This window comes from Notolepis coatsorum, assembly GCF_963971535.1.
Source record: "Notolepis coatsorum genome assembly, chromosome: 5".
Classification (NCBI taxonomy): domain Eukaryota; kingdom Metazoa; phylum Chordata; class Actinopteri; order Aulopiformes; family Paralepididae; genus Notolepis; species Notolepis coatsorum.
In genome coordinates this window covers 59,137,861-59,152,259 of record NC_140169.1, presented here as the reverse complement: position 1 = coordinate 59,152,259, position 14,399 = coordinate 59,137,861, and the positions used below count along the sequence as shown (strand labels likewise).

At 46.1% G+C, this 14,399-nt stretch overlaps 1 protein-coding gene across 1 annotated transcript in view; it reads left to right on the top strand.

Annotated features, from left to right (window-relative positions):
* fig4a (FIG4 phosphoinositide 5-phosphatase a) overlaps positions 1–14,399 on the top strand; it is a 490,173-nt gene that overhangs the window by 142,184 nt on the left and 333,590 nt on the right. The window contains exon 13 of the mRNA XM_084313832.1: positions 12,330–12,375. Coding sequence (XP_084169958.1) covers positions 12,330–12,375 — 46 coding nt within the window. The remainder of the gene's footprint in view (positions 1–12,329; positions 12,376–14,399) is intronic.

Genomic DNA, 14,399 nt, shown 5'->3' with positions numbered 1-14,399 from the left:
GATCCCCGAGGTCCTAGTCTTGGGCTTGGTCCACTCCATACGAACGTGTCCAGTCGTAAGCTGCTGACCTCCCTGGCGAGGAACTCAGACAAGTCTAGGAGGGATGCCTCTGGGCCGTTGGGGTCACGGTGGTCTCTCTGCCGCCGAAAACGCTCTTGTCGGGCGGGAGGGAGCTTCTCTAATATCCTCTCTACATTAGAGTTAGCGTACAGTTTGTGTATCCCTTTTTCCTTTTGGGACCCCAGCATCCCTACCAGGGACTGTACCTTGATAGAGAGGTCATCTAGTGCTCTGTTGTCTCTGGCTGGGGGGAAACGGTCAATGTCTCTTATCTCCTGTATCACGTAGTCCCATATGCGTCCATAACGTTGGTCGAGGGCTACTAGAGCCACGGTGTATGGGGTAGTAGAGTTGGAATATGCCAGCGCTATATTGTGCGCTCTGGGCACCTTCAGGTGCTTGAGTAGGATAGCATACTTGTACGTTTCATCCGGTACATCGGACATCATTGTCTCTAAGCACATTCGTAGCTCTGTGTACTGTGCTCTGTTCTCGTGTGTGAAGTCCGGGAACGTCGGTGTGCCAAGGTACGATGCCATGGATGGCTGGCACATCGGTGAGCGTTGGGGGAGAGGCCTCCTGGGCGAGTCTCCCCGTGCGTGTCGTCTTGGGCTGGTACTAGTTACCCTCCGGCTCGAAGGACCAATTGTAACTGAGGGGTACAATTCCCTGACTGTATTAATAAGTATGGTATCATTAAACCACTACTGTCTTATGTACATTACTACTGGCCATACAGTACACAGGTATCTTATGATGAACACTTCCCACAATGACTCGGTTCCACACAAAACTGGGTTTAAGTATTTATTAGCAGCAATGATAGTACATAATATACTTTACTTTGGATGCGCTTATAAGGCAAAGGAATGTGCGTAGGCAAATCAATAACGTATGTCCATTCTCATATTACGCAGGAGATAATAATACAACCTGAATCTTAGGAATTATATCTATGGTACTCTGGTAAGATAGCGGGAGATACTAGTAGGGTTCCCACCGGTTGTAAGCCAGCAGGGGGAGGAAATGTTCGAATGCAAAGTCTGGATCAACGGGGACTCAATAAGCTCCTGCTATGGGAGGCGGTATATTACTCCCTTGATCTGGACGAAAGCAGCAGCTGTAATCCCAGTATGCGTGCAGCATAGGTGAAAGCCGGCCAGCCTCTCCAAGAGACGGGCTCGAGTGATGTTCCTCACGTCACGGGTAAATCCCACACAGTAGTGGGGTGTAGACGATTCTTCTCCGCTCCAATAGCCACAGGACCCAAGCAATAATAATAATAATCCAGCCGGAAAAGCGCTCTGCATTCACCGGTGTAGATTCTCCGGTGCGCGGTACTTCACATTAACTAGGTCGAACTTGACGTTATTCCACTAAGCTCTGACACCTTTACTGTCCTATTCGCACGCGGTTATAAGTGCTCTATTTAGACGCACGGTTGCTCACTTCACTTGGTCGTTGACTCGTGATGAAGGCTTTACGTTTTGAGGGTAACACGTTTCTAGGTTAACTAACTTTGGGTAACTAACTGCTGTATTCACCTGCGCCGTATTTATACGTTGGGTGAACAATCTAGTACCAGCCTTATTCCTGTCTCGTATTCTTGCGCAGAACCGGGCATGTTGAGACAAGCCCCGGCGGTGACTTTGAACCAGACCCTGGGGGTATGGCAGTGGTGCCCAGTGGATCGCTATCCAATAAGAGAACGAAATATTATGGTCTGTACTAGGTAAAAGGGATATTCCGTGTATATGTACAAAGAATACACAAGGGACATCAGACGATATACAAATATTATGCAATATATATCAAGTAGTAAATATATATATTCGGTTTAATCTGATCCTTCGTAACAGTACCAAAGCACCTCAAAGGCACTAAAAACAAGATTACAAACATCACAAAACAAACTGGTCAGACTACTGCTTGACCTTACTCCTAAAACCCACCTCACTCCTGTCCACTTTGACAACCTAGGATGGCTTAGAGTAGACGACAGAGTACAGCAACTTGCAATGGGCCTGGTCTACAAGATACACTACACCACTAAGATACCCATGTGCATGTCGAAATACTTCCCAAAGGTCAGTGAATACCACGACCACAACACCAGAGGGAGTTCCACAAATCATGTTCAACCCAGATAAAATAATTTAAAAAGTTTAAAAAAAAAGAAAATGAATAAAAGAAAATAGTCATAACTTAGAAATGAGATTGCATAGGTCTATGAATCGATATCGCGATTCTGTTTTGATTAATTGCCCAGCCCTACAGAGTGTACAGTAAGTTAGCTTGGTGATTATCATTGTGATGTAGGCTAAGCTGGCTAGCTACTGTTAGGATACAAGCACTGTAGCCTACTTACCTTTTCATCCACAACGTTTTTTCTGATCCAGATGCATAAGTCCACTTCTTCATGTTGCTCAGTTGCTGGTTTATACTTCGGTCCTAATGTTGGCGCAAAGTTTAATTTAGCCTGACTTGACTTGTTATAGCTGTACATCTTACTAACTACTAAACAACAACTTTCTCATAGTCTCAACTTTCATATAGTCAAAACGGGCCCAGCTGCATGTCCGGAGGATAGGTTTAGCTCGGGCCAATCTCAAGTTTCTCAAGTTTCTTTATTAGTTGTCATACAGAAGTACAGAATACTTTTATACAAAATGCTTCTTTATGTTACATTTTATATAAAAGTATTCTGTACTTCTGTATGACAACTAATAAAGAAACTTGAGAAACTTGAGATTGGCCCGAGCTAAACCTATCCTCCGGACATGCAGCTGGACCCGTTTTGACTTTGCAATGCAGCAATCTCTGATTGGATTTGCAAGGCTGCCAATCATATTCAACCTCCGTGTATTGGATGTCAAGGGCTGTCAATCAATCAACCCTCCATTCAATGGCAAGAGTTTAACTGCACAGACCGTGCTTAGATGAAGTTAATAGCCTATTTTGATTAGCTGTTATTTATTATTTATTTAACAATGGGTCACACCTGTGAAGTTTTCTTCACGAATAATTACTGCAGGCAATACTGCAGTGCAGGCCTGCTCAGAGCTGTCAATTTTGGCCATTTTTTAAAAGAAAAAAAAATTCACTGGCATTTTTTTTACAGATGAAAACATTTATAATAAAAAAATAATAATAATAATAATTTCAAAAAAAATATATATATATAGTTTTTTTTATATATATATATATATATATATATATATATATATATATGTAAATTAATAATAATTATGAATTATGAGTGAATTTGTGTTTCACGTGTTGTCATAGAGAAACCTCCACTGTTATGCTCTGACTTGAGTGCTGAGATAGATTTCACAGGTTCAAGTTCTATCCAACTATGAGTTCATGAGAGGGCATCGATAGGAAAGAAAGCTGTTCCATCAACGAGGTGATTCTAACAACATATCAGTCCAGTGTGAGACCATGACTCGGACGGTGACACAGTATGTACTGTATAGCCTTGTTCTTCAGAGACGACAGTGGCTTTCAATACCAGAAAGTAAAAGCATTTCTGCAGGGCTCAGAGAGCATGATTTAGGCTGCTTTCCAATACGACCACCAGTAGTATATAATGAATGAATGAATGAATGAATGATCATTACATTTATATAGCGCTTTTCTAGACACTAAAAATTTCGCTCCCCACAATGTAGGGTGGGAATTGCCTCCTTCACCACCACTGGTAGTCAAGTCATGTCAAGAGTTTTATTTGTCACGGCATACACATATACAGTGAAATGCGGGGGGGGGGGGGGGGGTCTTGCCCGCAACGATTGTGCATAGTACAATAATACAATAATAAGAATCCAAGGGATGAGAATGCGACATTTGTGCAATAATACAAGTCATAAGAGTAAAGACATGGGTATTATGTACATGAGTTTTTCAAAAGCATGGTAAGACATGCTAAGGTCCTGCGATAGTGCAATACACTGTTAGCTACGGATGAGGCACTGGGTCTTATGTACACTACTATACAATGCTATACTATACAATCTACAGTTATACTATGTGTCCTTATGCTAGCTTGCTATCCATCTGTTTACTATGCAAGAACCACTCCCGTTCTTTTTTTTTTTTTTTTTTTAAGTGCCCTTTCATTGTGTAAAGTGACCATAGTGTGAGCGTGTGTGCAGCATATGTGTGTGTGTGTGTGTTCATGTTAAAGTGACTGCTAGTGTGTGAGCGTATACAGTGTGTGTGTGCTCATGTGTGCTTGTGTGTGGAGAGTTCAGTGTTCAAGACTCTGATGGCCTGGGGGAAGAAGCTGAGCCGAAGTCTCTCTGTCCTAGTTGCTGGTGTTCGCAGGCGTTTGCCTGACCGCAGCAGCTTGAACAGGCTGTTGTTGGGGTGGTGAGGGTCTTTCATTATTCTGCAGGCTCTGGATTTGCACCTCTTGGGCTATGGGCTATTTGCACAACCTTGGGCTATGCAGGCTCAATGGCTGCCATACACTGGCACCAGGCACACATCACACTACACAATGGCTGAATGGCTCAGGAGACGGGGATTTATATCAGCCAATTAAGGGGGAGGGATGATTAGGTGGCCTTGATGTCAGAGACCTGATTGGGAATTTGACCAGGAACGTCTGGGAACCCCTACTCTTTACGATAGGCGTCCTGGCTTCTTTAACGACCGAAATTCAGTCAGGACCTCGGTTTAGCGTCTCATCCGAAGGACGGCACTCGCAGCTGTACAGTGTCCCTATCACCGTAACAGGGGCATTGTCACTGACTAGTCCAGAGGACAGAGTGCCCCCTGCTGGACAACAACACCACTTAACGACAACAGCTTTGACCAGGGCTCGAACCGGTGATCTTCAGATCATGAGTCCGGAGCTCTACTCATGTAGCCACGCTGCCGGATATACAGCATATATATTTGATTGTGAAAAGATACATTTTCCCCCACGATTTAGACTTAAAAACACAGATGGGGGGCGCCCTCGTGGCGCATACCATAGTACCTTGCGCACCTATTTGTCGCATGTCTTCCCCACATCTCCTCCCGTTCGCCCTCTCCTCTGTCGGTCCTGCGTGACCAGTAAAAGCTGTAAAAATGCTAAAAATTCTTTAAAAAAATAAACGCAGGCGGCCGAATAGCTACCTGTGCTTTGTGTTAAACATCCTGTTAAATCATAATATGATGATCTATATTATTCTTATATATATTATTCACTGTGTGCAAACCTTAGGCAATGCTAGCGACCATAATGCCTGCTAGCATAACATTACTATAGCTTGCAGGACATTATGTAGTCCGAGTCCACACTATGTTTATACATTTTCCATTACATTTAGAGCAGTGATCAGACAATTCGGTTGGAATTACGTAGTAGGTGTCCATTATCAATTTTTAATGGACACCTACCAACCAATCAGATTCGAGAATTCATCCAGGCCATGGTATAAGGTACGGTATTGGACAGATACCAAATTAAAACAGGGTAGCTGTATTGGAGAATTTCTTCAATACTAAAATCTGAAAGCAAGTCTCTCTCTATCTCTCTCTCTCTCTCTCTCTCTCTCTCTCTCTCTCTCTCTCTCTCTCTCTTTCTCCCTCTCTATCTCCCTCTCACTATATCCATTTCACCCCTCTCTCTCTCTCTCCCCCTCTCTTTCACCCCTCTTTCTCTTTCTCCCCCACTCTCTCTCTTTCACCCCTCTCTCTCTTTCTTCTCTCTCTCTCTCTCTCTCTCTCTCTCTCTCTCTCTCTCTCTCTCTCTCTCTCTCTCTCTCTCTCTCTCTCTCTCTCTCTCTCTCTTGCTCTCTCTGGCTCTCTCTCTTCTCTTTCACAATACTAATATCTGTATGTCAAGGGCCAGGTGTAACACTGTATGTCAAGGGCCAGGGCCAGGTGTAACACTGTATGTCAAGGACCAGGTGTAACACTGTATGTCAAGGACCAGGTGTAACACTGTATGTCAAGGGCCAGGTGTAACACTGTATGTCAAGGGCCATGTAACACTGTATGTCAAGGGCCAGGTGTAACACTGTATGTCAAGGGCCAGGTGTAACACTGTATGTCAAGGGCCAGGTGTAACACTGTATGTCAAGGGCCAGGTGTAACACTGTATGTCAAGGGCCATGTAACGCTGTATGTCAAGGGCCATGTGTAACACTGTATGTCAAGGGCCAGGTGTAACACTGTATGTCAAGGGCCACGTGTAACATGCTGTATGTCAAGGGCCATGTGTAACACTATGTCAAGGGCCAGGTGTAACACTGTATGTCAAGGGCCATGTGTAACATGCTGTATGTCAAGGGCCATGTGTAACACTGTATGTCAAGGGTCATGTGTAACACTGTATGTCAAGGGCCAGGTGTAACACTGTATGTCAAGGGCCAGGTGTAACACTGTATGTCAAGGGCCAGGTGTAACACTGTATGTCAAGGGCCATGTGTAACACTGTATGTCAAGGGCCATGTGTAACACTGTATGTCAAGGGCCAGGTGTAACGCTGTATGTCAAGGGCCAGGTGTAGCGCTGTATGTCAAGGGCCAGGTGTAACACTATGTCAAGGGCCAGGTGTAACACTGTATGTCAAGGGCCATGTGTAACACTGTATGTCAAGGGCCAGGTGTAACACTGTATGTCAAGGGCCAGGTGTAACACTGTATGTCAAGGGCCAGGTGTAACACTGTATGTCAAGGGCCAGGTGTAACACTGTATGTCAAGGGCCATGTGTAACACTGTATGTCAAGGGCCAGGTGTAACACTGTATGTCAAGGGCCACGTGTAACACTGTATGTCAAGGGCCAGGTGTAACACTGTATGTCAAGGGCCAGGTGTAACACTGTATGTCAAGGGCCAGGTGTAACACTGTATGTCAAGGGCCATGTGTAACACTGTATGTCAAGGGCCAGGTGTAACACTGTATGTCAAGGGCCATGTAACACTGTGTGTCAAGGGCCAGGTGTAACACTGTATGTCAAGGGCCAGGTGTAACACTGTATGTCAAGGGCCATGTGTAACACTGTATGTCAAGGGCCTCGTGTAACACTGTATGTCAAGGGCCATGTAACACTGTATGTCAAGGGCCAGGTGTAACACTGTATGTCAAGTGCCATGTAACACTGTATGTCAAGGGCCAGGTGTAACACTGTATGTCAAGGGCCAGGTGTAACACTGTATGTCAAGGGCCATGTAACGCTGTATGTCAAGGGCCAGGTGTAACACTGTATGTCAAGGGCCAGGTGTAACACTGTATGTCAAGGGCCAGGTGTAACACTGTATGTCAAGGGCCATGTAACACTGTATGTCAAGGGCCATGTGTAACACTGTATGTCAAGGGCCAGGTGTAACACTGTATGTCAAGGGCCACGTGTAACACTGTATGTCAAGGGCCAGGTGTAACACTGTATGTCAAGGGCCAGGTGTAACACTGTATGTCAAGGGCCACGTGTAACACTGTATGTCAAGGGCCAGGTGTAACACTGTATGTCAAGGGCCATGTAACACTGTATGTCAAGGGCCAGGTGTAACACTGTATGTCAAGGGCCAGGTGTAACACTGTATGTCAAGGGCCATGTGTAACACTATGTCAAGGGCCAGGTGTAACACTGTATGTCAAGGGCCATGTAACACTGTATGTCAAGGGCCAGGTGTAACACTGTATGTCAAGGGCCAGGTGTAACACTGTATGTCAAGGGCCATGTGTAACACTGTATGTCAAGGGCCAGGTGTAACACTGTATGTCAAGGGCCATGTAACACTGTATGTCAAGGGCCAGGTGTAACACTGTATGTCAAGGGCCAGGTGTAACACTGTATGTCAAGGGCCAGGTGTAACACTGTATGTCAAGGGCCAGGTGTAACACTGTATGTCAAGGGCCATGTGTAACACTATGTCAAGGGCCAGGTGTAACACTGTATGTCAAGGGCCATGTAACACTGTATGTCAAGGGCCAGGTGTAACACTGTATGTCAAGGGCCAGGTGTAACACTGTATGTCAAGGGTCAGGTGTAACACTGTATGTCAAGGGCCATGTAACACTGTATGTCAAGGGCCAGGTGTAACACTGTATGTCAAGGGCCAGGTGTAACACTGTATGTCAAGGGCCAGGTGTAACACTGTATGTCAAGGGCCAGGTGTAACACTGTATGTCAAGGGCCATGTAACACTGTATGTCAAGGGCCAGGTGTAACACTGTATGTCAAGGGCCAGGTGTAACACTGTATGTCAAGGGCCAGGTGTAACACTATGTCAAGGGCCAGGTGTAACACTGTATGTCAAGGGCCAGGTGTAACACTGTATGTCAAGGGCCAGGTGTAACACGGTATGTCAAGGGCCAGGTGTAACACTGTATGTCAAGGGCCAGGTGTAACACTGTATGTCAAGGGCCATGTGTAACACTGTATGTCAAGGGCCAGGTGTAACACTGTATGTCAAGGGCCATGTAACACTGTATGTCAAGGGCCAGGTGTAACACTGTATGTCAAGGGCCAGGTGTAACACTGTATGTCAAGGGCCATGTGTAACACTGTATGTCAAGGGCCAGGTGTAACACTGTATGTCAAGGGCCATGTAACACTATGTCAAGGGCCAGGTGTAACACTGTATGTCAAGGGCCAGGTGTAACACTGTATGTCAAGGGCCAGGTGTAACACTATGTCAAGGGCCATGTAACACTGTATGTCAAGGGCCAGGTGTAACACTGTATGTCAAGGGCCAGGTGTAACACTGTATGTCAAGGGCCAGGTGTAACACTGTATGTCAAGGGCCAGGTGTAACACTCTATGTCAAGGGCCAGGTGTAACACTGTATGTCAAGGGCCATGTAACACTGTATGTCAAGGGCCAGGTGTAACACTGTATGTCAAGGGCCATGTGTAACACTGTATGTCAAGGGCCAGGTGTAACACTGTATGTCAAGGGCCATGTAACACTGTATGTCAAGGGCCAGGTGTAACACTGTATGTCAAGGGCCAGGTGTAACACTGTATGTCAAGGGCCATGTGTAACACTGTATGTCAAGGGCCAGGTGTAACACTGTATGTCAAGGGCCATGTAACACTGTATGTCAAGGGCCAGGTGTAACACTGTATGTCAAGGGCCAGGTGTAACACTGTATGTCAAGGGCCAGGTGTAACACTGTATGTCAAGGGCCATGTAACACTGTATGTCAAGGGCCAGGTGTAACACTATGTCAAGGGCCAGGTGTAACACTGTATGTCAAGGGCCAGGTGTAACACTGTATGTCAAGGGCCAGGTGTAACACTGTATGTCAAGGGCCAGTTGTAACACTGTATGTCAAGGGCCATGTAACACTGTATGTCAAGGGCCAGGTGTAACACTGTATGTCAAGGGCCAGGTGTAACACTGTATGTCAAGGGCCATGTAACACTGTATGTCAAGGGTCATGTGTAACACTGTATGTCAAGGGCCAGGTGTAACACTGTATGTCAAGGGCCATGTAACAATGTATGTCAAGGGCCATGTGTAACACTGTATGTCAAGGGCCATGTGTAACACTGTATGTCAAGGGCCAGGTGTAACACTATGTCAAGGGCCATGTAACACTGTATGTCAAGGGCCAGGTGTAACACTGTATGTCAAGGGCCATGTGTAACACTGTATGTCAAGGGCCATGTAACACTGTATGTCAAGGGCCAGGTGTAACACTGTATGTCAAGGGTCAGGTGTAACACTGTATGTCAAGGGCCAGGTGTAACACTGTATGTCAAGGGTCATGTGTAACACTGTATGTCAAGGGCCACGTGTAACACTGTATGTCAAGGGCCAGGTGTAACACTGTATGTCAAGGGCCACGTGTAACACTATGTCAAGGGCCAGGTGTAACACTGTATGTCAAGGGCCATGTAACACTGTATGTCAAGGGTCAGGTGTAACACTGTATGTCAATGGCCATGTGTAACACTGTATGTCAAGGGCCATGTAACACTGTATGTCAAGGGCCATGTAACACTGTATGTCAAGGGCCAGGTGTAACACTGTATGTCAAGGGCCATGTGTAACACTGTATGTCAAGGGCCATGTAACACTGTATGTCAAGGGCCAGGTGTAACACTGTATGTCAAGGGCCAGGTGTAACACTGTATGTCAAGGGCCAGGTGTAACACTGTATGTCAAGGGCCAGGTGTAACACTGTATGTCAAGGGTCATGTGTAACACTGTATGTCAAGGGCCAGGTGTAACACTGTATGTCAAGGGCCAGGTGTAACACTGTATGTCAAGGGCCAGGTGTAACACTATGTCAAGGGCCAGGTGTAACACTGTATGTCAAGGGTCAGGTGTAACACTGTATGTCAAGGGCCAGGTGTAACACTGTATGTCAAGGGCCATGTGTAACACTGTATGTCAAGGGCCATGTGTAACACTGTATGTCAAGGGCCATGTGTAACACTGTATGTCAAGGGCCAGGTGTAACACTGTATGTCAAGGGCCAGGTGTAACACTGTATGTCAAGGGCCAGGTGTAACACTGTATGTCAAGGGCCATGTGTAACACTGTATGTCAAGGGCCAGGTGTAACACTATGTCAAGGGCCAGGTGTAACACTGTATGTCAAGGGCCTGGTGTAACACTGTATGTCAAGGGCCAGGTGTAACACTGTATGTCAAGGGCCAGGTGTAACACTGTATGTCAAGGGCCAGGTGTAACACTGTATGTCAAGGGCCATGTAACACTGTATGTCAAGGGCCAGGTGTAACACTGTATGTCAAGGGCCAGGTGTAACACTGTATGTCAAGGGCCAGGTGTAACACTGTATGTCAAGGGCCATGTGTAACACTGTATGTCAAGGGCCATGTGTAACACTGTATGTCAAGGGCCATGTGTAACACTGTATGTCAAGGGCCAGGTGTAACACTGTATGTCAAGGGCCATGTGTAACACTGTATGTCAAGGGCCATGTGTAACACTGTATGTCAAGGGCCAGGTGTAACACTGTATGTCAAGGGCCAGGTGTAACACTGTATGTCAAGGGCCAGGTGTAACACTGTATGTCAAGGGCCAGGTGTAACACTGTATGTCAAGGGCCAGGTGTAACACTGTATGTCAAGGGCCAGGTGTAACACTGTATGTCAAGGGCCAGGTGTAACACTGTATGTCAAGGGCCAGGTGTAACACTGTATGTCAAGGGCCAGGTGTAACATGCTGTATGTCAAGGGCCTCGTGTAATGCTGTATGTCGAAGCGAAGTGACTTGATCTCTGTATTCTTCAAAGAAGATTAGGGCTCTAATGAAAACAATGTCAGTTCTTTCTCAATAATGTTTGACCAGTGGGGGGCGCTCCAGTAGCACACCACACATCGCGAAGCGGTCGTCCCGGGTTCGTTTCCCACGCCCCGTGACCACATGCCGCATGTCTTCCCCTCTTCTCCTCCTGTTTCCCCCTCTCTCCTCTGTCGGTCCTGCACGACCAGGAAAAAGCGAATAAAGATTATTTAAAAAAAATACTAATAATGTTTGACCAGTGACCTCAAACAAATGGTCTGTAAATTAGTCTACACTGCTCAGTGAAAGTAATGGATCAGTCAATACCTAAAGTTTATGCCTCAGTATTTATTGACAGTGAGAGAGATGTAATCGCTGCATTAATAATGAGGTGACATGTGAGATGGAGTGATCTGTGGGAGCTATTATTGGCTCTGGTTCTGCTGTGGTCAGAGGAAGCAGGACGTTCCGTAGATCATCAGACCAACACCAATAAACCACCACATAGCATGACCCGGAGTATCGTACTGCGTTCAGTCAAAAGAAATTACATAATCTTAAGTGTTCTGTGACTGATTACAAGAGTGCACATGCTACCATAGCTACTTGTGTCGGGACCGGAAATGTTTTAGTTTTTTTTGTGGTGGGACTCTGGGAATTGGGAATTAATTCGAGACTTTATAGTTAATTCATCGAAATTTGTCGCATTTTAATCGCATATCAATATTTGATGCGAAAAGCAAACATTTTCAATTCAAATGGATCTTTGTATACGAGTGAATCAATGAATATACATTAGCAGCAACATCTTGTTTATTAGCTGCTACTACACAGGCCAACAGTCACATCAATGCAATTTTTAACAAAATTACATGGCAATGCGCTTTACAAACATCAAATGATACTTGGAAACAATAAGATAAGTGAGAATACATAAAGTGGAAACTATACATGAATAGGGCAATACGAATATACAATAAATGGGGGGGGTATACAAATGAGAAATTTTCAGAGCGTTTGCAGTGTGCGGTGTGTTCAGCTGATGTCTCTCTCTCTTTGGCTCCCCCAGGTGGGGAGATGTAGGCGGACACATCACAGCCAGCGGACGCGTGCAGGTGAGACGCTCTGCCACCTGAACCCTTTCACTGCCACCAACCATAGCTGCCCAGAAGTCCTTCATTATCAATAAGTTCCGCGTGGACGGTCATGGAGGCGCCGGTAGCCTGGGAATGCCAAGCAAAGGGTGGCGCACCACGTAACGCACTGCGGAGTTCGAACTCCCGGACCCGGCGACCCTTGCCGCATGTCCCCCCCCCCCCCCCCCCATATCTTCTCCCATCCTTCTTCTCTGCCGGACTTGTCCAATAATAAACCAATAAAAAAATCTACCAAAAACATAATCTAAAAAAAAAAAAGGGAAATGCCAAGCAAAACTGAAAACAATGAAAATTCAGACCATTTCAAACTAATATGGCAATGAACTCTTAAAAGGTGCTGTAAGTGTTTTTTTTGTTGTTAAAATAAGTGTTAAATAGCTCTACACTCCAACAGCCATCTGATATAGAGTGTCTGGTCAGTAACATGGGTCTCCCAGTCCCTCTGCTCTGCAGTAAACAGCCATCACTGATATAGAGTGTCTGGTCAGTAACATGGGTCTCCCAGTCCCTCCTGCTCTGCAGTAAACAGCCATCACTGATACAGAGTGTCTGGTCAGTAACATGGGTCTCTCAGTCCCTCCACTCTGCAGTAAACAGCCATCACTGATACAGAGTGTCTGGTCAGTAACATGGGTCTCCCAGTCCCTCCACTCTGCAGTAAACAGCCATCACTGATACAGAGTGTCTGGTCACTAACATGGGTCTCCCAGTCCCTCCACTCTGCAGTAAACAGCCATCACTGATATATAGTGTCTGGTCAGTAACATGGGTCTCCCAGTCCCTCCACTCTGCAGTAAACAGCCATCACTGATATATAGTGTCTGGTCAGTAACATGGGTCTCCCAGTCCCTCCACTCTGCAGTAAACAGTCATCACTGATATAGTGTCTGGTCAGTAACATGGGTCTCCCAGTCCCTCCACTCTGCAGTAAACTGAAAATACATTTCCTGGTATCCCGTTCCCATTTTATCCAATCAGGAGAGAGAACCCTAGATATTTTCACTGATTTCAAGAAATCTTGCCGAGTAGGGCGGCTGGGTGGCGTAGCGGAGATTGCGCTCGTCACCAGTGCAAGAGACTCCGGTCTCGACTCCCGGAGTCAGCATTGCCTGCGGCTTGGGCCAGTCGTCATACTATCTCAATTGGCAGAGGTAGCGGGTGGAAAGTCGATGGGTGGGGATTGGATGTTGTGGACAGCGACTCCTACAGGTCCGTTGGGTGACGCCTGTACAGCAGAGACAGGAAGTATCGGGGGCAGCGTTAGCCTCCCACGCGTTACTCCTCGCCACTGAGAGTCCGCGCTGTCTGGTGAAAAGATGTGACAGGCTGCCTCCTCGTGTACCAGAGGGGACACGTGATGCAAGGCAAATCCTGCAAATCCTCACTACAGCCGACCAGTGGGAGGCATAGTCTAGCAACGTTCAAGGCAGTGGAGGGGAGAATTGAAGGGGAGAATTGGCGATACGAAATTGGGATGGGAGAAAAATGATTGAATGAAAATAAGGAGAAAAAGTGGATACAAAAAAAAAGATTTCTGTACTGCTGGCCGTATAAGGGTGAATGGAGGGGTGAATGGAGAAAGAGAGGATGAGGAGGAGTGCGTGGTGGAAGAAGAGGGGGATGAAGAGGAGTGTGTGGTGAACGTGAGGGGAAAAGGAGGGGGAGTGAAGTACGCTCGTGCTGGGACTATGACAGTACGTACACTCAACGTGACTGTAAATGAGGGACACCTTAGTCTCCTTTCAAGTTTAAATATAGGTTTGAAATGAGGTTAGTTGACAAAGCGTATACTCGTCCTCTAAAGGTTCTCAGGTACACACACAAGCACACGCACACACACAAGCACACACAAACGCACACACACACACACACACACACACATACATACATACAGTACATACATAGAGATAACATTAATGTGCACAACCCCTTCTACCACTGTGTTATCCTCATTCAAACCCCATCCTACTCACATCAGGTCA